Raw genomic sequence first — 23,985 nt, 5'->3', positions numbered from 1 at the left:
ACTGGCTGCCAACATTAGTGCTATTCAGAGGTGATTCAGAATCGTTCTACATTTCTCATTTGTCCCTTTGCAAAGTAGATCATCTTGAGTGTTTAATTGCTGTATTAGAAACCAGCACCCCTTTGCTATGAACTGTAAAAAGAAAGTAGCTTTTTGTTCATGATAATCTGGTGAAACAAATCATCTTTAGTCATCTTAATTACTGTATGTCTCTCATTTGTGTTTAAATGGATCACTCTAACTTCATTTGTAGAAGTTATCTGCCTCCCAAAAAGTAAGTGTTCCTTTTTATTCGTTTTCCCAAAAGACTTTTGCATTTATGATTTAATGTATGTAAAGTGATCCCTGTCAATTTGTAAAATCTAGAGTAGAAAATGGATAAAGATTTGGCACATGGTGAGGGTTACAGTCCTGCCCTGCTGGATTACACTCATTTTTTTAAGTAATTATCACTTAGTATGTGTTTGCAATGGAAAATATGAAGAGTTGTGTACACTAACATACTACTGTATAGCTTAGAGAGGACATGACACTTTCACATCCAAACAGAACATCCTGTCCTAATTCTTGAGCCAAAAGTGACACACACACAAACATGCACACACACACACACACACACACACACACACACACACACACACACACACTACCTCAAACAGTATGAATGTCAGTAAAATTTTGGTTATTGTGTTGGCACCGTTCTTCCATCTCCTTCTATTCGTTATGAACCACAATCATTCCGGTTTTTCCGAGTCCAAAACTATCCAACCATAAATTTAAAGAATAAACTGATGATTCAGTGATATTTTGGGACGAATAAGTAAATTGCAAAGTAATTTAGAACAAATACTTCAGCCAAAATGTGCAAACTGTGGGAGAAAAAGGAAGAGTTCTGATAAATCGTCGAACTTGTCAAGCTGGGTTTTTGGACCAAAAGCAGAAAAGAAAATACGTCCATTTGTCAGCATTTGCTTGATGGGCTGCAGTGTTCTTTGTTTTTTGGGGGAAGGCCCAACTTGTATGTGTTTATCTCAAAATGGGTTCACAAGAAAGGATACTTGCGTGTGTCAAAACAAGATTTGTGACCTTTTCGAGAGGGCCCGGCTAAAAAAAGACTTATGTCATTCTTCCCTTTTTATACTTGGCACATTTTCTTGTATGTCTCACACCACAGCAAATATCTTCTGTTGAGTTTTTAAGATCTCCGTCTCCTCAGAGTTCAGTTGAGAACAATTCCAATAGAGCCATTAAGCTGATGCCAATGCTGCCCATGACAACCATGTGACGCTTTTGCCTCTCCACTCTTTCTTTATCAACACCAGGAGGCACAATAATGCGTCAGTGTTTATGTAGCTGTGAAAAACATGGGAGTAATTGTGTCCACAGGGAAAGCAGAAATGAGCCTCATTCCTAATGCAGAGGCTTCCACCGCAGTGTCATGAGTCCAGCAGGAAAACTGCGCAGCTTTTGTTTGCAGCGCAGTATATTTGAACTCCCACACGGGGACACATCTGTGTTCATAAAACTTTGCAAAACCCCCCTAAAACTCCAACATCAAACTAAGTAAAATCAACAGCATTGCAATAAAAATAAAGCTCCTTTTAGGTTCCATCTAACTGAAAGTGAAAAAACTAAATAAACGCTCCAGTGAGAGCATAAGAGTACACACATTAAAAAGCTGTTTCTGGAGCATTTTTTGATCAGTTTACTGATCATTTTAGTCTAAACAACATATTGTTATGCTTTTTTTTCTTCTTAAACTTTTCAAAATTTGACTTACCTCCAAATAAAATTATTACCTTCAGCATACATTGTAGCCCTGTTTTTCACACAGTCCTAATAATGGAGTTCATGTCACAGATGACAGACCAAATGGTGATACTAAATATTTCACGTATTTATAAGAACCACTAATAATTTAAAAAGTTTGATATAATCTGTTAGTGAGCCATGACTGTGAAAGGGAAAGTTTTTACAAAATATAAAAATATAAACAGTTCTGATGTGGTCCGAACAAAAACATTTGATTTTTTACTCATTAGTCATGATAGAAAGAGAAGGTTTTGTTTCCCAGATTTGTAGGAAATGTATTATTTTAACAGGATCTTCTTTAGTTTAATTTTATCATTGAAACACGCATTCTAAAAGATGTTTTTTTATATAATTGTAGAATTGTAAATGTAACAGAAAGAATTTTTTCAAATATTGAAAAGTTTAGTTGGAGAGTGTTTTTAATTAATTAGTTAATGCATTCCATTAATATGCAGAGAAAATGCATTGATTATAGGTCTTAGGTCCTCATTAAATTGGCAGCAAGATCTTGCAAAATTTATTAAGAAATTGAGTTTATCTATACAGAAAGCCCTTTTTATAGAAAGAAAATATGACTGTATTTAACAATGAAGGCAGGAGCCACATAAAATTACGATCAAAGATGAAATTAAATCAAATTAAAACATAAAATCACATTCTCTTGCCACTAGCTAAAAAACAACAACAGTGAGACAGAGCTTTGCATCGACCCTAAGGGTTTAAAAATATGTACGGGTGCAACAAAGAAAAACTCTGAGAGATTGTGTAGGTTAGGCAGATTCTAAAAGCTTAAATTTAATTAGGGGCCTGATCTTGTGGGGCTCTAAAAGTCCTTAAATGAAATCCAAAATAAACCTAAACAGAAGAAATCCAGCAAACCTCTGAAAAAAGCCGCCCATTTTTGACCATAATCTCCATTTACACCTTGGACCAAACCCTGTTTGTCTGCCTGAACACACAAAAATGCACAAAGTTATTCTTACCAGAAGGATACACAAAATCACAGCAAAAATGACCCAGATTTAATCTCAACATAGTCCACATCATAACATCAACCAGCATCAGAATTGATGACAGGCCACTGTTTTGCCTGTATGAGAACAGGGGGGTAGTCCAAAAAGCAGGTTTTGCAAGTTACCACGGTAAGCTGATGCCAGTGTAATTAATAGCCAGCAGTGATACTGGAACTAAGTAAAATGTTATGTCTATTCAAACATCATCTTCCATTTGCCAGAAAGGGTGAGACGAAAGCGCGGGAATTTGTAACTAAGAAAAAAAACAGCTTTTATTTAACTTGAGTTCTAAGGAGATTAAAATCTCTTGAATTGGCACATGCTCCATGCTAAAAAAAAAGTACTTGATTGTTGTGTAAAAACCATTTAAGATTGCCCTTTTCACATGTGTGACAAAAGATAGGTCTTTAAAGGAAAAATAACATTTCTTGCTTATGTTTTTTTCCCAGTTGTGCCACAATTAACAAGAAAAAAGGCACAAATTAGAAGAAAAGATAGAGAGAAAAAACAGCAAATATGCTTCAACAAAATTAAATTCCAATTCTAAAACTTGTTTTTGAGGGCTGTGATGTGATTCTTCACAAATAACTTAAGGACCAACCAATTTCTGTTTTTGAATGCAACTTGTGATGAACGACATCGTGTTTCTTCACAGCAAGAATCTCCTTCTCTCACACTCTTCTCCTGATTGTCCTGTGAACCCCCGCATTAAATGATCTATTATCGCATTGACTAATTTCATCACTGAAAATAAGTTTTATTCAGGGGTCTTGAAAATGACCAAGATGATGGTGGCAAATTTTAGCCATGCTGGAATTAAGGGTTCTTCCAGTGTCAAGGTGGAAATGTTTGTGAAGACCTGTACTAACTCGTTGTTTGGCACATGCCACGAGCCCTTTTCTTGGTACCCTATCAGGGCCTGTAGGGTCTGTATGGCTTAAAGCGTATGTTTAAATCCGCAAAGGGTGCACAACACACTGAAATCACAAAAAAAAAAAACAAACACAAAAGTTCCACACAAAAAAGGGGAACCGTAAGCCACTGCAGGATCCTGGCCAGCAGCCCCCCATCTCTGTGGTCTGCATCCCGGACCCACTGACCTGGATCTGGTGTGAAGTCTTCACGGCCTTAATCGACTATTAGTTTGAGTCGTCCGTCCCCCCCACGAGTCGTAACACAAGACTACTGACATTAACTTGACAAAAATGTAAAAAACATAAATAAATAAAAATACTGTAATAATAATATGAACAAAATGGCACAGGCTGAAACCCACCCGCAGAAAATTTACTCAGCCACTTGCATCTGTAAAAGCCAACTTTTGCAAGTTTAACAAAAAATAGATCTCCATTTATGTCATCACACGCAACAATTTATCATTTAATCCATCAAGTAGAACAAAATTCATGTAGGAAATAATTTATACAGATTATAGAGAGAGTATACAGATAATGCGTTCGCTGTGGCGACCCCTGATGGGACAAGCCGAAAGGGAAACAACAACATACAGATAATGCATCCAACCATTAACCAAAGCCAAAGCATAGGGTATGAGCAAGTAACAAACTTTGTACCTTCTACTCGGAGCATAGCTGACCAACAGTCACACAAGGATTGAGTAACTAAGCTTTGATTGGCAAAAAGGCGGAATTCAAGATGTTTCAAACACAAAACTAAAAGCAAGTTGGACGAATAACATAATTCTAAGCTACATAAATTGTACCATATTTATATATTTACACGTGCTATGAGATAATCATTTTACTCCCCCCCCCCCCTTTTTTTAAGATGGGTCTTTTTATTGTCTATTTTTAAGGCAGAGACAAAGCATGCAGATGCAAGATAAACAGGTTTATTCTAATTTATTAATTTTTTTGTGCATATGAGCACAAATGGCATATGTTTATCTTTTATAATATTTTCAGCATTCTAAGTATATTATCAACACTACAGATTATTAAAAACAAGGGACAAAAAATTTCTATAGGTGACAAAATTCAGGTAGATCTTGATCACTAATCAGTTCAGGAATAAGATTTGTTAACAATTATGAATAGAAAGAGTTGCAATATATTAAAGCAGTAATTATAAAACAGCCAACAAAATGTCCCTACATTGACACCAAACTGTGAATGTGGTGTTTGTCTTCGTGTGTGTTCCTGTAGTACCATAACCTACCAATAGAGTCCGGATCTGAGTTATCTCCTCAACACACACCCAAACACACTAAGTTAGTTTTTGTGGAATGTGGGAGAACCCCTGACAGGGATTGACAGGACACTCCCTCCCTGGACCATGTTTATATTGAATTTAATGTTATTTTGGTAGGGACCAGCATTTCGGTCTCCACAACATTTTTTGTTCCCACACCTTGAGTGTGCTATCAGGCTGCAGTCCCCTCCATACAATACAGAAAAACAGACATTCATACACACACACGTCTGCATGGAGCGCTACTCTGTTAAACAGTCACACACAAGCGGCCACAAAGATTTTTATCATAATTGCCTGTGTCCCCTAAAAATGACATTTTTATCACAGACTTCAAAAAGCAAAAGAGCATTTGAATGTTTCCATCTTGAATACAGTGCAAGCCTCCCTCTCGTCGACTCTCATTTCTCATCCTGCCTCTTGGGTGTTTTCCACAGCCAAATTACAGAGGGGGAAAATGTATCTGGCCTCACAACGTTGACGAGACTGGAAAAGGGAAATGCTCAGTGGCAGAATGCCCTGTCAACACATGCATATTCATATGGTAAAATGCCACATCCATCATAAATTTATAAATACGTGTTAATGTTTGGCTTTGCTCGAGGCACCTCTCCTTACAAAGAACTTGGAGTGTGCAGAATTTTTGCTATCTGAAGTGCAGCAGAGGTTAATGTGAGTGTTTTGTAACCTGCTTCTCAGGCCATCCATCCTCACGGCAGAGTGTCCGTTGCCCTGACCGGCACTGCTTTGTATTCTTGTTGAAGTCCGAGAATGAGGGGCTTAGAGACACTGTCCATATGAATATAGATCACTGTGCATGTAGTACCCTGCACAGCTGAAAAATGAATGCTTTGTGACATTTTAGTCTTTAATTTAAGATAACAGTTAAAGGTTTTTTTTCTGTAGATCAGATATTTAATATAGTTCCAAGTAGGTTAGACTTCCCTGCTTTCCGCATTTATCCCTGATAACCTATCTGTTCACTTCCTCGTGCAGCTTGAATGAAAACACTGCTATGAATATGGAAATTAAACTGTCTTGAGATAAAGGAGGGGCACCACTTTGCAGTTACATGTTTAATAACTGCTTGCTGTGAAGGAAGAGCAGAGACAGAGTGACCTAACTTGGTGCAGAGAAATCTCCGAACTGCCCATCAGCATAAATCAATCACAATTCATCAAAGCTCAGATGACCTGGAGCACAAATAGCTGTCACAACAAGCACCTCTTCTCCTGAATGGAATCCAGCTCTCATGACATTTGGCAACATACGCTAATTCCTTACAGGTCTGCTCTGCATTTGTTTGCGGTGGGCAACATTAGGCTGTTTCTGCTGCAGCCTACTTCTCATTTCCCACTGTGATAAGAGATTTCCCCGTGACATCCTGAACAGCCTTCAGCCCGCAATGTTATGGACTATTTCCTGAAGTTGTGTTGTCATTCAGGGCTGCTTTATGACAACATCAAATTGCTTTATATTGCACTTAGCTTCAAAAAGCACTCGCGGAAAAACACTAAACTTTCATATTTGCAAACACGCATTCCTGGGCATGTTCCTGGAAATGATCGTGCCTTCTTTTCCTGTGACGCCTCATTACGTGAAAATGCATGAAATAAACGGACTGCAGAATGACTGGTGTTTGTTTTTTCCAACTTGCTTTATTTCCAAACTGGAGGAGGCGGATGACAGATGGAAGATTGCAGAGCTGAGATCAAGTTTGGTCCAAACACAGTTGGGGAAAAGACAGTTTAGGCTGTTTCAGCTGGAAGGGATGTGATCAAGAGGCAAATTGTTGCATCTGTCAACTTTAAGTCATAAATTCAGCTTTGGAAAACAAACAAAGCAGCAGTCTTAACACACAAAGCTAAAACCGGCGTGTTTAGGCATCACTGCAGCTCATATTTATTGGAAACAAAACCCATGACCTTTATGGTTGTTTTTGCTGTATTTTATTTTTGTAGCTACATCTGTTTGCATTTCTTAAGAAAATAACCATTTCAAATGAGTGCAGGAAGGTTAAACTGAGCTCTCGCTCACAAATATATGATTTAATCAGTTATTTAAATCTCCCAGCAGCTCTGTGTGAAATGGATTGTAGCTTTTATGTTCTGCAATTCATTCAGCTGAAATTGGCTGCAGGTATTATTGATAATTTCTTTTTTATTTTATTTATTTTTTGCTCGATAAATGTTCCAGGGGAAGTTTGACAACTGCTGCAACGGCAAGGAAAGGTTTTTTTTTTTTTGTTCACGTAACCCTTGTGCTATCCTAGGCACTTTAACATTGGGAGTTGGGTCATCTAGACCCACTAGACAGTGCTCTGAACCTTTTTTCTTCAATGATTTATGAACTTCACTGGTGTCCATGGATTACATGAAATCTTTCCACCTTTATCCACCTTTGTCATGGTAGGAAGAACACGTCAATGTAAGGGTGGGGTCATCTAAGATAGCACAAGGGTTCTAGATGGTCCATCCAGGAATGTGCTTGTATATATGATGAAAGGTTCTATCATGGCTGGATGATAACATGACTAAGGTTGCATTATGCACAATACTGAAAGGTTTTTCTTCATTTCAACACAAAGTCAGCTTTTAAATATAGTTCAGTCTCACAAAGCAAAAGCTTGATGGCAAAACCAATCTATTTTGTTCTTATTTCAGAGGATAAAGTCTGTGCAGTGTTCTCACTCTTTCATCAGGTTGCTTTATATGTAGCAATAAAGCACAGTAACTGAATTATAGATACATGTCAGAAAGAAAACACTGGTTCATTTCAAATAAATAGCAACGGTTTCAATTTGTGCCATGTTTCACAAACACTAGAAAAAAGAAAAGAAAAACAGGTATCTCAGGAAAACAGCCGAGCCAGATTTCACTGAGTCAGGCTGGTATCCCATAAGGCTTTTTGTTCCCTTGAGGGCGGTCACTGAAAAGCCATGTACACTGTATTACTGATAACCACAAGAGCATCTCATCGTAGCGATATTCGTCTGATCCCTTCACTCCGTGCAACATTGATGTGACAGACTGCAGTGTGAGGCCCATGCTAGCAAATCAGGTCTCTGCTCACATCAATATTACAGTAGATCTGTCGTACATAGCAGCTAGAGGAGAAACTGACACCTTTTTACAGAAACAATAAAATTAACATGCACGCACGCACACCTGCGCTAACACTCACACAGGTCAGCAGAATTACAGGTTAGCAAATTGATGCACTGCTGCTGACAGCCCTTGTCCCAAAGAGTCAGAAAGACCGTGTGCTGGTCATGGTCATACGTTTTTTGTTTCTTCGTATTTTTTATTTTTTTTTGTCTTGGTGAGAAAATTGAATGTACCATGCATCCCCTCTTGCCTCTCAGCAGCAAACCAAAAGAAGTCCCAATATGGAGGTCCAATTCAGGAGAGTGAATCAGCCAGTTACATCACACATCCAGTGTTCCATTGTTCATCTGTCCTTCAGAGTCCATGTAGATGTCTACCTATTAATACTGTCAATCAAGAAGAACCGGGGCTGTGGAAAGTTTCTCAATCCAGTTTCGATTATTTTATCGCCTCAAATGAAGCCACTTTGTGGAGGAGAAGTTTGGGCCAGTTAAATGCCCCAAACTAACCATGGAGAGGAGGGAGGGGGTCTCATTCCAACAAATCAATTACATTTCTGTAGCTTTTCACAAAATCTACAAATAATCAGTTTAAAGTCTACAGTTCAAAAAAGAAAAAGGATCCTTTTTTTTTTTTTTACTCCTGCAGAGCTAAGAACTAGGTGGCTTTCCACTCAAGAGTCCACGGGTTGAGTCTGAAAGGGTGCCCTTGTTTGTGCTATCACATCTAAGATCGTTAGAAACCTTTTCTTGTCGTTGCACTTTAAAATCGAGGAACACATGTTTGCCCTGCAGCTGGACAAATTAAGACTGCGGACGTAAGAAATTAACACTAACCTTGTGTCCTCTTTGTGCTCTGTGCTGATAAATAAAAGCCCTCAGGCTCACAGAAACCTGAGGTCTCTTGCCTTCTTTAACCATTAGTCCTAACTGATTTAAAAAAAAAACATCATATGCATCTATATAAAAAGTCTTTATTCACATTAAATATATAATCTCACTGTTTTTCCTGCTTGTTTGTAGATGTTCTGCAAGTTTATAGTGTGCATACATTTCCTCTGTGATGCTGTGCCACTTTGATTCCAAGCAGTATTCATTAGTCAGGCTGATATGGAGATAAAACGCTGCATTCACAATCTTATCAGTAGAAGTGAACTGCTAAGCAGTTACCCTGCTTGTCCTCTCTTAACGTGGCCTGTTTTCTTCTCACACCTGCCAACAATCTGCACCCATCAGCTGCTGCAAGTGAATATTTTGTTAAGGTCCAAAGAGTAACTTTGCACACAGGCTGCAAAGACTCTTTCAGGAGTGGATTTCATGCAGAAATCTCCACAGTTTAACGTATGTTAAAAACAGCCCTTTGAGTGTGCGGGAAATGTAAATGATTGTTTCTCTATGTGCATCTCCTAAAAAAAGGTGCCCTTTGTGCCACTGCACAGGATCTTCTTGAAGGCATTCCTGAAGTCTTTGTTGAAGATGGTGTAAATGACTGGGTTGAGAGAGGAGTTGCAATAGCCAATCCAGAAGAAAAATGTAAAGAGGGGTTTAGGGACATTGCAGGTCTCTGGACACACTGCCTGTAAAGAGTAAGAGAAGAAGAACGGGAACCAGCACAGCACAAAAACACCGATGACCACTGCCAGAACGAAGGTGAAACGTTTTTCTCTGTTGACCATCGCTTTGCGCCTTGCTGCTCCAGGGTTGCTCTCTGGTTTGGATTTTCTTCCTGGTACCAGTCGAGCCCCCTTTGAAGTAGCGAGGATGCGCTTAAAAGAAGCTGGGGAGTGGATCCCGCCTCCAGCTGGCGACCCCGGCATGCTGGTGCTGCCTCGACCTCCTCCTTGGCTGTGCTCCATGTCGCTGTCTGTGCTTGAGCTATCACCGTTATTATTGTCATTCTTTTTCGCCTTCTGGCGTTTAGCTTTCTTCGCTTCCTCCTTCGTCATGGGGCCAGACTGGGGTGCAGGGAAGGGGTTTGAAGGACCGTGGGGTGAGGTTTCCACAGAGGTGACAGGGGACAGGGCTGAAGAAGGAGATGGGGGTTGCAGGAGATTGTTGGCAGTGGGATTTGGGGAAATTTGAGAGTCTCCAAGGGACGGAGAAGGGGTTACGGCGAGGGTTGGAGGCCTAACATTTGAGGTTTTCTTGGTTGAAGGTGGTGTGCTGTCATCCTCATCCTCATCCTTCCCATTGGCTTTCAAATGTCTTGGGGGCTGACTTGGAGTTGCACTGCCAATCCCGTCCTTCCGGGGCTCACCTGGGGGGCATCGTGTCCTCTGTTTTGCTATTTGGTAAATTCTCACATAGACTAGAATCATAATGAGGCATGGGGCAAAAAAGGAGCCCACAGTTGAGTACAGGATGTACCAGCGCTCGTCATTCAGTTGGCACTGGGGTCCCTTCTCATTCCCAGATTTGTTGCTCTCACTTTTGTTGAGTGAGAGCAGAGGAGGAAAAGAGATGACGGAAGAGATGAGCCACACCACCACAATGGCAGCTTTGATGCGTCTGGGAGTCCGTTGACGTCCGTAAGTAACCCTGGAGATTGACAGGTAACGGTCTAAAGAGATGGCACACAGGTGCACGATGGATGAGGTGCAGAAGAGCACATCCAGTGCCAGGTAGATCTCACACCACAGAGACTTGAAGTACCAATAGCCCATGAGCTCATTGGCGAGGGAGAAGGGGATAATGAGCGTGGCCACTAAGATGTCCGCAGCAGCCAGTGAAACCAGAAACAGATTCTGAGGACCCCGGAGAGACCGGCTGGTCAGGACAGCAATGATGACCATGATGTTTCCCACAATGGTGAAGATAACCATCAAAGTTATGGCCGTGGCAAAAGCCGCCGTGGCTTCAGGGGAGTAAGGAGCAGACGATGGGATGCTCTGGTTGCAGGGGGCAGAGGCTCCGGAGCTGCTCTTACTGCTGTTCCAGCCCGTTAGCTCCATGGAGCAACTGCTGTCCACAACTGACGCCATACTGGGGTCACCACTCTGATTCAAAAGAGAAAAAAACATTAAAGCAAAAAAGAATGAATGTAATAATTAGAGAAACACCATTTTTTAAAAATGTTGACATTAACTATTTAAAACAACTATTTTCCCACCATATGAATAAAAATATTAAAGAGAAAGTTCGTTTTGTGCTTTACTTACCTCAGGATGTTGTTGTTTTTTTTCTCTTTTTTTGTCACTGCGCTGTCTTCAAATGACTGCTTCCTTGCACCCTCCGCGTCGGTTCGGCCAAGTCCATTTTACGAAACACAAACAATCCAGGAAGGTGCGTCAAAACGCAGAGCGAGTATTTTATTTAAAAAATGTGAAATGGAAAAAACGTTGCCACTTCATAAAGCAGTTTCCCATGAAAAAAAATGTAAAAAGAGAAACAGATTAAGCATGTCTTGACGCGAGATGCGTCAACCGGTACTGCAAAAACAGCCCAGAAAACTTTGTTTTGTTTTGAATAATTATTTAGTCCTCCAAAAATGGGAGGTTTTCATCTTTAATAATCTAATTAGGGATAATTTACAGCGAGGCGGCTTGAAGATAGCTGGTCGGGTCAGGGGAAATGTTGACACTCCCCGTGCGTTTTGGTTTGGAGAGATGCGTAAAATGGATATACATCCGCATTTATACTGATTTATTTAGGAAAATGTCATCAAGGTATATTTGTAAAGAATAATTTACAAAATAAAGAATAGTTACCAAAAAGGATACCCTGCTGAGCCAATGCCGCTCCGAAAAATGAGAGCGCAAAGTAAATTTTAAGCTCTCCAACCTTTGCGCACAAAGCCAAATGTATCACCAAAACGTCTTTGCAGCATTAAAATGATCCTCGTTAATCGTCTGAAGTCTGAAAGTGACGGAGAAAATTGTTTGGTCCTTGAGGCAGAAGAAGTTTTGACGGGATGCCGTGATTCAGGCGCTCCGCTCGCGCAAAGCACCGCTTTCTCTCAGTCGCGCAGCAGCATCTTGTCTTGCCAATAGGACCTTCTGACCAAATTTAATAAGATGGGTACCTCCCATCTCCCTCTTGCGCTTCTTTCATAGCCGCTGATGTCACTGAGAAGCGTCATGGGATCCTTGCTCTCTTCATCTCTGCACGCCACCCCCACTCCCTTCAAATCTAAACCCAAGCCCTCATGAATCGCAGTTATATGTCTTGTTCGATGGCTCAGCTTCAGTCAATTAACTCCGCAGGATGCTGAGGTGTCCAGCTGGGGGCTGTTACCTTTGGAAGCGATTATGTAGCATAAATAAAAAGCAAAGTCAAAACCAGAAATGCTTTTTCATTTTCAAAATGAAAAAGCATTTCTTGACTCAAAAATATAATGAAAAAGCAAACCACCAAAAGGCTTTTTTCATTTCCTTCCTCAACACAGCTTATTCTGTCACTTAATTAAAATTAAAATTAAAATGGTATTTGACATTTCATTTTCAAGACGTTCTCTGGTAAATGTGTAGCATAATTCATTTAGAAATGTCTAATTTGACAATTACAATGGATTAATAGAAATGCTTTTTAATTTTCAAAATGTAGCTGCATTTTTTGACTCAAAATTAAAAAGAAAAAGCAATACTTCAAAATGCTTTATCATTTTATACTTCAACACAGCTTTTTCTGTGACTTAATTAAAATGATAAAGAAAATGGTATTTGACATTTCATTTTCAAAAAGGTCCCTGGCAAATGTGTAGCATAATTCATTTAGAAATGTCTAATTTGACAATTAAAATGGATTAACAGAAATGCTTTTTAATTTTCAAAATGTAGCTGCATCAAATGACTCAAAATTCAAATGAAAAAGCAATATTTCAAAATGCTTTTTCATTTTATACCTAAAACCGCTTATTCTGTGTCATAATTCAAACGAAAATGCAAAGAGGGGATTGCATTTGCATTTTAACATCCACGCCGCGCACCTTGTCACAATATTAATTTCGAATAAGCATTAGCAGAGGGGAGGCGGGGCGATGACGTCACTGCTTTCTCCCTGTGTCCGGCTGCTGACTGTGTCCAGAACAAAATAAAGACTGATTCCCACATATTTACACATTTATCTGCAGCTTCGCGGTGAATTTACTGTTTGATTTATTAAGATCCAGGTTTGAGCAGTCCAGGTCCAGCGGTTTGTGAACAAGACCCGGTTTTACGTAATCTTAATGTGAAAAATGCAGCAGAATGTTCCTTTAGCTCCCTCGCGAATCAGAAGCTGTGAATCGTAAGCCAACTTTAGCGTCGTCTGACCTCACGGATTTAAAAACATATGATCGAGCAGAGCAGGCCGTAAAATATTAGCATAACTGTAATAAAAGCACATTATGAAGATAGTCTCCTGCAACTTCGCGCTGAGTGAGTGTTTTTGGTCCAACCAGCAACGTTTAGCATGGAGAAATCTGCTGTCTGTTGATGGAGCTCCAGGTGTCATCAAACAGTAAATTCACCGCGAAGCTGCAGATAAATGTGTAAATATCTGGGAATTACATCAGTCTTTATTTTGTTCTGGACACCACTGGAAACACAAATTCATATGATGGTTTCTCAGATCGCAGCAGCATTTCCGCCTTCAGCGATCGTCGGAGCTTCGCGCTCCGCTATGTGAAGGCAGCTGGCGGTCCGAAGAACAAAAGCTTGTCCGCGGTGCGTCAGGAGGAGGACCGCAGAAGGCGGACATGCTGCTATGTAGTCCTGAGAAGCTGTGGAAACTCATCAGAAGTTCACAACCATCATAAAACCCTCGTCTCTGCCGCTAACACAGTCTGCTCCTGGTGTGTGTGTGTGTGCGTCAGTCAGCAGCCGGACACAGGGAGAAAGCAGTGACGTCATCGCCCCGCCTCCCCTCTGCTAATGCTTTTTCGAAATGAATATTGCTACAAGTTTCCCAGGGTGGATGTGAAAATGCAAATGCAATCCCCTCTTTGCATTTTCGTTTGAATTATGACACAGAATAAGCGGTTTTAGGTATAAAATGAAAAAGCATTTTGAAATATTGCTTTTTCATTTGAATTTTGAGTCATTTGATGCAGCTACATTTTGAAAATTAAAAAGCATTTCTGTTAAACCATTTTTATTGTCAAATTAGACATTTCTAAATGAATTATGCTACACATTTACCATGGACCTTTTTGAAAATGAAATGTCAAATACCATTGTATTTATCATTTTAATTAAGTGACAGAAAAAGCTGGGTTGAAGTATAAAATGATAAAGCATTTTGAAGTATTGCTTTTTCTTTTTAATTTTGAGTCAAAAAATGCAGCTTCATTTTGAAAATTAAAAAGCATTTCAATTAATCCATTTTGAATGTCAAATTAGACATTTCTAAATGAATTATGCTACACATTTACCAGAGAACGTCTTGAAAATGAAATGTCAAATACCATTTTAATTTTAATTTTAATTAAGTGACAGAATAAGCTGTGTTGAGGAAGGAAATGAAAAAGCATTTTGGTGGTTTGCTTTTTCATTATATTTTTGAGTCAAAAAATGCTTTTTCATTTTGAAAATGAAAATGGTTTTGACTTTGCTTTTTATTTATGCTACATAATCGCTTTCATAGTTACCATCCGAATAACAGCGAAAATTAGTTTCAGGGACTTGTACTTTTGGCAAAAATAATCAGTCTTCATCATCATTTCCTTATCATTTCCTGTTTTTAAAAGGTTCAAACAAGTTTTTTTTCCACTACAAAACAGGCTCCTGAAGTCACAATTGTGATAAGAAAACTTGTCTTACTAAGAATTCTTGTTTTAAGAAACAAAATTCTTGTCACTGAAATTCATTTGATATTGAAAACGTTAATTTTGGTGTTTTTCTTCTTGCAAGAAAGAAAAAAATGATGAGATTCATTTCTTCTGATGTGTATATAAAGTTTACACCGCACAGCAATTTTTTTCCCCCCAGAAGAAAGTACACATATTTAAATGTTTTACCAGGAGTGAAAACCTCTGAAGAAAACCAACATACAGATAAGTCACAAAGGCACACTCAGTTCAATTGCAACAATCAGGTCCTTTTAAGGTTGCAAAATGAAAACAAGTTGAGAAGTTCATTTGAAATGAAGGTGTTTATTTGGAGGTTTGAGCTCCCCCTGAGTACTAAATCATGAATACATTAAACCGTAGGTGGTCCATCCTCTTGATTAGGCAGAGCAGAGTTTCATGAAGTTACATTTTACCCATGAAATCTTATTCTGAAAAGATTGCAGTTATTACAGCCATCAAATAAAGGGTTCTGCAAAATTAATTCTTTGGTTATGAAACCAGAGATTTTCTCTCTCTGAGTAAATGCACGGTTACCCTCTACCTTTGGGTGAAGAATTTGCAGGCTATCACATCTTGACTTGACCAGTGTGTCCACGTTGGCTTCCTGGAAGCATGTTGGATCTGAGATCAAGTTAACCCTTGTGCTATCCTCTAGCATTGGAACTTGGGTCATCTAGACCCACTAGACAGTGCGCTGAACCTTTTTTTTTCAATGATTTGTGATTTTCACTGGTGTCCATGGATTACATGAAATCTTTCCACATTTATCCACCTTTATCATGGTAGGGAGAACACGTCAATGGAAGGGTGGAGTCATAGTTAGCACCGGGGTTACAAACATCATTCTGGCTGCTTTACCAAACAGAGACTTTCTGCTGCACTGTTTGAAGCCAACGGTTTTCTATAAACTAACAACACTCTGCATTAAAGTCCCACTCCGATCAACTTTTAATCTATCCTAAAAGTGCTACCAGTGCTCTTTTGGTTGTTATTATTATTATTATTATTATTATTATTATGACTTTTTTAGCCTGAATCAAATAATCTGTCATTTTCTAGGATATAGTTTGTGTAGAACGGCAGGAGTTCATTAGAAATTCACCTCTGAGTTGTGGCTGTTGGTGCGGAGTAAACCCAGCCCCACTTGCCAACATCCTTTCATTCACTGGCTCTCCAGCTAGCTTACAGCCTCACAACCCCAACCCAACATTAGCGGTGCAACAAAAATGGCGAGCAATGTTCGAGTTATCCACTTTTGAGGCAAATGTCAGCTCGGATGAAGGAAACAAGACATCCATGGATCTATTTGTCTGCAGTGATTCTTTCCAGCCCATTTTTTTTTTCATGTCTTAAATATGCAATTTTTTTAACTGCAATTTTTTGTCTGCTCCTGATTCAAAGTGATTTATATAAAGAAATACTCGGAAATGCAATTTTACTCCAAATTTTCTTAATCTATCTCTTCCATCATCAGAAAAAGGCCACAAGAACATGTTAAAAACACCAAAAACAGGATTTTCGTTTGAATGGATCTTTAACCAGTTGTACACACATGCAGATTCATGAATGGTGTGTGGGCAGCAGGCCATGTTTACTTGTTTTTGTTGTGCATCTCCATCTCCCCACACACAACAGCTATAATGAGACAGAGAGCCCACCCAGCCACTCGTGGAATTACAGTTGGGAAGCCTGCGCGCCGTTTGCATGACCTGCAACAGCAGCAAATAATTGGTGTACATTTTTCCACTCCTGTGACACGTTCTAAATATAAAGAGAAAACCAAGCTTTTAGCTGGAGAGAGCTCTCTAATCAAGTGTGTCTGTTTCTGTGGGGGGAACGGCGCTTTGACATGCTGAAAATGCATTCGAGAGGTGAGGGGTGTGTCACCGATGACAGGGGTCACAGGGGCCGGGCAGCTCGCAGCGTTCAGCGCACAGAGCTCCAGCTTTTCAAGTGCTTGTTGTGTAGGAACTTGTATCCTACACATAATCACACAGAGCACACAAACCCATACGAAATTCTGCTGTCATGGATCAGACATGCAGGATCACAACTCCACATTTACAACGAGAATGGAAAAGTCTGATTTGAAGAAGAAATCCAAACAATGAGAAGCACTTGAATAGTTTCAGCTCAAAACACATAAAATCAAGTTTTAAAAACTTGGATGAGATTACAACAGAGACACACAAGACGTGCTCTGCAAACTATTTGATACTTGCGAAGATTTAAAACTTTGTTTGAACTTCTCTGTGCTCTTTACCTTTCCAAACTTTTCTCAAAATCAACACAGTCAAGATTTTTTGTTTCTATTTAAGAGCTATGATCTAGAAATAAATAATACAATTATACACAAATGATTCTTCAAATGAGTCAAAATCCTTTCACTGCACTCAACAATATGAGGCTTAAAAAACTAAAAATGAAAAGTTTTAAGAAATGTTCATAAGACGCTTAAATGGATTTTAGTATTCAGAATTACTTCATAACATGGAGAAGCTTCATCAAATCCTCTCAGACAGCTTTAAACATTTCACACAGATGTTTTGAGGACAAAGATATGAAGATTTATTAAGATAGGCCAACTTTTACTGAGATCATAATGTCAGTTTGTTGACATTTTGTTCTAAAATAAGTAATATCTACTCATTAAAATGTTTTTAATGAACTATAATTAGGCACAAAAAGACTCAAAAAAACAAACAATTTGCTTAGAACTAACAAAAATATACTTCTTTTAGGCTGTATAACATTTAACTTGAAGTGATTCCATCTAACAGTTGGCTTTTTAGCTCATTTTTCCCTTTTTGAATGCTTTTGATATCTTACAATTAGATTTCTTGTTGAGTAAAAGCGACTTGCTGCATGGACAGATCATTTTGTTACTTTCCAGTGATTTTTGCTTTGAGATTAGTTGGAGCTATCTAGCTGTACACTTTCTAATCTACTTGGAGATTTGACACATAAGAGACACCAATTCAATCCAGAATCAGGTTAGAAGGCTGCAATGAAACTCCAGAGAAAGAATATTTATCCCAAAGGATGACTTTATCGCCCAGATTGACTGAGCAACATAGAACCACTTATGACCTCTGTGGTTTTCTACCAGCAAACTACTGGTAATGCAAGAGGCGTTCTTAAATGACCTTAGGGTCAATTCTTAAATCCACTAGTTGTTTGGGTGTGTGTGCGTGTGTGTGTGTGTGCACACATTGTAATTTTCAAGTTGACGGCATTGCACATTTCTTTTCTCCACTTGGGACTTCTTGTTAATGTGACAAAGTGCTCATGTGGGAGCAGTAAACTTCAATGGTAAAACACTTCTTATTCAAGGACTGACAGTGGTCACAAAGCTTACACACTTCATGGGACGCACACACACACAAGTGTGCGTGCAAAACACACGTATACGTCATGAGCAGGTGTCACGGCTTAATGTAATCAATCCTGACAGTGGTCTAATCTCAACGCTGACTGTGACTAATAGTTTGAGTCTGTTTTTATTAAAGAATCTGAGTGATTGAGGATGGACTGCATGTGACAAACTTAATGAAAGAGAAACTCAGATGGCAGACAGTTTTGTGTAATATGAGATGATCACAACATAAAACAGAAAACATGGACAGATTCGGTGGCACCAGGATGAAACAGCACGGAAAATAGTGTGTACATTATTATATATACATTATGTGCAGATAAGTAGTAAAAACTGTTTTTTTTTTTTTTTCTGTTTGTAACCCTTGTGCTATCCTATGACCCCACCCTTACACTGACGTGTTATTCGTACCATGACAAAGGTGTATAAAGGGGAAGAGGATTTCATGTAATCCATGGAAACCAGTGAAGATCACAAATCATTGAAGAAAAAAGGTTCTTTTGGGGTCTAGATGACCCCACACCCAATGGGAAAGTGCCTAGAATAGCACAAGGGTACAAAATCATTAGAAGATAAACAGACTTTTGGCGCCATCTACTGGACACTTTATTAGCCATTTCTGGTTGAGGGTTTTAGTGTCTCCCACTAGAGGGCGCTATTTAAACACAAACTCATCCACATTCGATGGTTTCCTGATCACAGCACAGATAGTTGTGCAACTGACATAAAAAGAGATAAAACAAACGCTTTCATGTCCTTTCTTTTCATTTAACAAAAGAGTGATTCCAAAATTTTGTTTTTTGGTTTCATTTGTTTACCTTGTTCTTGATATTTGTTTGGATTTGTGTTTGTACAGGTGGTTTTATTTTATTTTTTACCCTATTTACTCAAATAATCAATTTTACAATAAAGTATGTCCTTTATTTAATAATAAATTCAAACCTTAAGTTCTGTAATTTTAACATAAAAGTATTTTGACAAAGAAAAATTATTGTTTGGCTGCATTCTTTCAATTCGTATCATTATTAATACAAGTTACTAATCTGCATTGAAGCTATTCGTAATTTCTGTCTCTACATAATGTTTTATGTCTGTGCAACATTTTTTTAATCTAAATTCCTCAAATAAAACAATTCTTAATTAATAAAATTCCTTCACCACTGTGAACTAAAACATGAATTAGTTTGCAAAAGGAGGGATTACTTTTTTATAAATATATATATATATATTGGGATAAATACAGTTTTGTTTTTTGTTTTACAAATATTTTTAACCTTTTCCATTTTGCATGTCATGAATATTCATTCAGTTTTTGCACTTTAAGACAAAAAATAAATGTTTTGCTAAGTTTCCCATATACAAGATAAATCTAAGTGTCATTTTCAAGTTTCAAAAGAACAAAGAAAAGAATCCATCTTTTAAATTGATCTCTGAGACGTTTGCATTTGCCTCACATTCATAAAAGCAAATTAATCATTTCTTTGTTTCTTCTTTTTACTGTTTTTTATTGTAATCTTCATGGATTTATGCAAACCTGGTGAAGCTTAATGGAAAATTTAGGCAAGAAATTCATGATTTTAAACCGAATTTTTAAAAATGTTGCTCTCTCCTTTATTTTACAAGTTGATTTTTGCATTCATTGTAAACATTAAGTGTAGATCTTTGGTGGAACCTCAGCAGCAAGGAAAATAAAACAACTAATAGGAGTTTAAAATAACAAAGCTTTGTGTCTGATGAGATCTATCTCAGACTTTTTTAACCTTGGGAAATTAGTTGCTTCATTATTTATATAAAGTAAAATCATGAGCAAATAGCAAAAATAAGTGAAGAACTAATGACCTATCTTGAATCTTGCGCTCCTATTGTCCAACTATATTTATTGTTAAATATCTCTTTTTAAACCATTTTTTCCCCAGTTTGCCTAAACAGCAAACGAAATACTGTTCTTTGAATCATTCTTAAGATATTTGATTAGACTTTGAAAAAAAAAAAGGTTCTGCTTTTAGAAATGGAAACATTTCAACAGCTGTAAGTAAACGCCCTGCAGCTTAAAGGTTAAGCTCATCGGAAATATTCACCCCCACAAGCTCCCTGTCATACGACAGTTCACATTTTTGCCTACGGCTAAAAAAAAAAAACACAATTTTCAGCTCAAGTTCCCATTAAGCTTATCAGACATAAAATAAAGAAGTCCAAAGGGTATTTTTGTATAGAACAGCCATGGAAAAGTCAAACATGTCAGTTCCGCTAATGTCAATATTGCATAACATTTGTTAATAATTAGAGGAGCTTTTTTTTTTAACTTTCGCTGATGTGAGTGAAATTAAGATGAAAGAATCATACGACCATTTAACACAAGGAGGCCTGTTTTTGGAAAGATGGTTAACACCAAAACTTGGAACTTATTACCAAGGAAAAGCATTTTGCACATTTGGGCAGGAGCAAGACAGAGTTGTGCCAAACCTACATGGAGGAGTTTCCATTCTTAACTCTGCATAAAACGTTTCAGAAGCCCATGTAAACTTCTATTTCATAGAGGGTGATCTTAGAATGCAACAGAATTGGAAAAAAGGAATAAATAAAAGCCATGAGTTGAGAAAAGCACTTTTTACCTGCTCCACTCCATCCTCATGTAATATGCGGCAAAAGGAACTTATCTCCATGAATGCCTTTAAATCTAGATTACCTGCATGTTTTAACTAATTAATATGCAATTGATTCAACATTGTAACTCTGTTACAATCCTTTACAATGCCTTTAACATCTTCAATAAGATGTTAAATAAAAGGTCATCAAATGTGTATACTCACTCTGGGAAACCACTTCAGACTTGTGATGCAGAGCTCTCATGTTTTTTACCAATGACAAGATATGCAATTACCTGCTGATCCAGTTTCCAGCTGGAATCTTCTGCTGTGTCGTTACAACGTAAACAGACTGTGTTCTTCAGCAAGTTTTAATTCCGTGGAAAAAAACAATAACAGCAGAAACAGGTCAAAACTTGCAGGTATAAAGTGCAGCACATGTCAGTACCATTTACAGTTTTGTGAATCTAAAAAATAAATAAGAATTATTTACAAAAATGAATTTAAGTGTCACTTTTCCTTCCTAGGACAGAATTAGTGCATTCTAAATCCAGCATAAATCACGAAATTGTTTTTTTTCTTGCTGTAAGAGTCTCTCAGAGACGTCTGTGGTTGTAACTCAAAACACTTAAGTACAAACAAGGAAGAAAAAAGAAAAGAAACTTGTGCCAGTAAAAAAGGCACAAACACACCAATCAAGACGAGCAGGAACATCTTTCTCCTCAGAAAGTACTTCAGGGAAATCACCTTGCTTCTATTCCAACCTGTTGGCTCAGTCAGTCAGTCTTTTTATAAACTGTTTTTAATGACGAGGCTTTGCAATGCCCATCGCTCTTTGTTGCATCAGCAACAAATTCACCATTTGATTTGTTTAAAAAAAATAAAATAAAATTCAGTCTTGTGATGCCAGCAACACATGTTTTTCTCCAAACCCGCAGAGTAAAGCGTTCTTGAAATAGGTTCGTTTTAACGAGCTTTCAGAGAGTCCGAGTCTTCATCCCTGACAGAGAATGTCCGTCTCAAACTGCAGCAGCTGTCCCATAAAAGCCAGGTTGGGGGAGATGACGTTACGCCTCTGCTTCACAAAGTCGAAAGCTTCGTTCAGACGGACACGCTGCGTGTGCATGAGGTAGGCCAGGCAGATGGTGGCTGAGCGCGAGATGCCCGCCTGACAGTGAACCAGGACCCTGCCACCACTCTGCTTCACAGAGTCTGTGGGAAAAGGTGGAAAGGTGGAGGTCAGCATTTCCATCATGCAGAGCTAAAACAGTTTGACAGGTTTTATCACTTCAAGGTAAAGAGGAAAAACTGGTGTCAAAATATTTTCCTTGCAACTTGTACCGTGTAATCCTATTTTGTAACCAGATTATTACCATTTGTCCATCAGTCTGGGATTAAAAATGGATTAAGGAGCATAAACTGTCTAGGTGTTTCATTTCCTATGACGCCAATTTGTTCAGAGTAGTTTGAAGCTCTCTGAACGGTTAGGGATGCTAGAGACTCACCAATAAAAGCAATGGCTGTATTGAAGCATGCTCTGATGTCTGCAGCCAGCGTGTCCTCCACTGTCAGACGCAGGTACTTGAACTCCCCCTCGTACAGGTTCGGGCAGGTGGAGGAAACGTTGAGCACTGCTGTGATACCGGCTGCCGTCAGCATCTCTCTGCGGGACGAGTGGACGGCGCTGCCCAGAAACAGGAAGGGAAGCAGCTCCACTGGACCGTCCTGCAACATGCAAGAAAGGTTAAGCACAATGTGGCTTTTGGTCTCAGAAGATCTTCAGTCACAAGGCTGGATATAGACATGATTTGCCCGTCCCAAGCCCGGTAAATGCAGAGGGTTGCATCAGGAATAGCATTCAACATAAAACTTGTAAGACATCAAATGGACAGCTGAACTGAATGTTAATATTGTTTTCTGAGCATTTTAGGTAATTGGAGGGATAGGACACCCCTGATATTCTACTTGCACCCCATAGTGGGTCTGGCTCACCTCAAAAAAAAATGTTTGTTTTGTTCTAAGGACAGTTTGTGGGTCTTACCTGATCATATGCAGGAGTGCTCCGGCCTGTCACTGCTGGCTCTGGCTCCATCAGAGAGAGCTGACTGCTGGCAGAACAGTGGCACAGCTCTGGAAAGGCCTCTGAAAATCCCTCAAATCCACCTAAATGGAGATCACACTGATTTAACTCAACTGCAACATTTTAATCCTCATTTGAAATGTTCAGTAAGATTTTTTTTTTTAAACAGTTGGTTTAACTAAGAAGTGGTTACCTTGCAGGAAGCAGATCTGCGCCTGGACTTCGTTCTGCAGGGCGCTGAGCAGCATGTGCGCCACGCTCTCCGGCTTCACGTCGGACAGGCAGCGGCTCCGCTCATCCACCACCACCACCGGGGACAGCAGCCCGGCCCGGAGCCGGCCCAGCAGCGCCTTGTCCGGGATGAGCCACTCCAGGGCCACCACCGAGCTCTTGGATCGACGGCGCAGCATAGAGTTCCAGTTGACATTTCTGGACTCGCAAATGTTCGTGAGAGAGAAGTCCAGAAAGGGTCGGCAGTCCAGGACCACGCACCCGTCAGAGGTGTACTGGTCCTGGGGGGTCCTGAGTATGTGGACCAGCTCATTTCCAGTAATTTCCAGTAAAACACTATTTGACATCATGACGAAAAAGCGAAAAACAAATGACTAAATAAAATTAAGATAGTTTAAGAAACGAACAAAGGACAATACTTGACGTATTTCTATATAAACATGTGTGTAAAGTATACGGCGAGCTTTCAGCTCAGTTTAAATCCGCTTTAGATTCATAGTTTCACTTGTTCATTGATAACAGCTGCACGGGGGGCGGAGCCACGCGGCTCCTCCTTGTTTTCCGTGTATCAACATCAGAGGCGGAACGACCAAATAAGGTCTGCTCGACACTCCAGATATGGGCAGTGACGTCAGATTTGACTTTTCTGCCGGTCTTCGGGGTAATCCGGTGTTTTGGTGACAGAGGACGTTACGCTGCGGGTGAAAACAGGCCTCCCACGCTGCCCTGAAGCGACCACAGAGGAAACGGTCTGGGTCAACCTAATCCATCCCCTCTCCTAACGGCCTACCTTGGTTTTGGTGCT

At 39.2% G+C, this 23,985-nt stretch overlaps 2 protein-coding genes across 2 annotated transcripts; both read right to left on the bottom strand.

Annotated features, from left to right (window-relative positions):
- Positions 1 to 7,253: 7,253 nt before the first annotated feature.
- On the bottom strand, positions 7,254 to 12,208 carry adra2b (adrenoceptor alpha 2B). Its single transcript, XM_011478922.4, has 2 exons — positions 11,301 to 12,208; positions 7,254 to 11,138 (listed from the first exon to the last, which is right to left on the bottom strand). Exon 2 carries the CDS (start codon positions 11,121 to 11,123, stop codon positions 9,549 to 9,551), a length of 1,575 nt encoding a protein of 524 aa, XP_011477224.1. The 5' UTR covers positions 11,124 to 11,138; positions 11,301 to 12,208; the 3' UTR covers positions 7,254 to 9,548.
- Positions 12,209 to 21,222: 9,014 nt separating this feature from the next.
- On the bottom strand, positions 21,223 to 23,706 carry dusp2 (dual specificity phosphatase 2). Its single transcript, XM_004072279.5, has 4 exons — positions 23,143 to 23,706; positions 22,911 to 23,032; positions 22,375 to 22,594; positions 21,223 to 22,081 (listed from the first exon to the last, which is right to left on the bottom strand). The coding sequence occupies exons 1-4, from the start codon at positions 23,528 to 23,530 to the stop codon at positions 21,864 to 21,866; spliced, it is 948 nt and encodes a 315-aa protein (XP_004072327.1). The 5' UTR covers positions 23,531 to 23,706; the 3' UTR covers positions 21,223 to 21,863.
- Positions 23,707 to 23,985: the final 279 nt, after the last annotated feature.

The sequence above is a fragment of the Oryzias latipes genome, chromosome 9 (genome assembly GCF_053564925.1).
Source record: "Oryzias latipes strain Hd-rR chromosome 9, Olatipes_Hd-rR_3.1".
In the NCBI taxonomy this organism is placed as follows: domain Eukaryota; kingdom Metazoa; phylum Chordata; class Actinopteri; order Beloniformes; family Adrianichthyidae; genus Oryzias; species Oryzias latipes.
The sequence above is the reverse complement of the archived record's forward strand: the minus strand, read 5'-3'. Positions and strand labels throughout refer to the sequence as shown.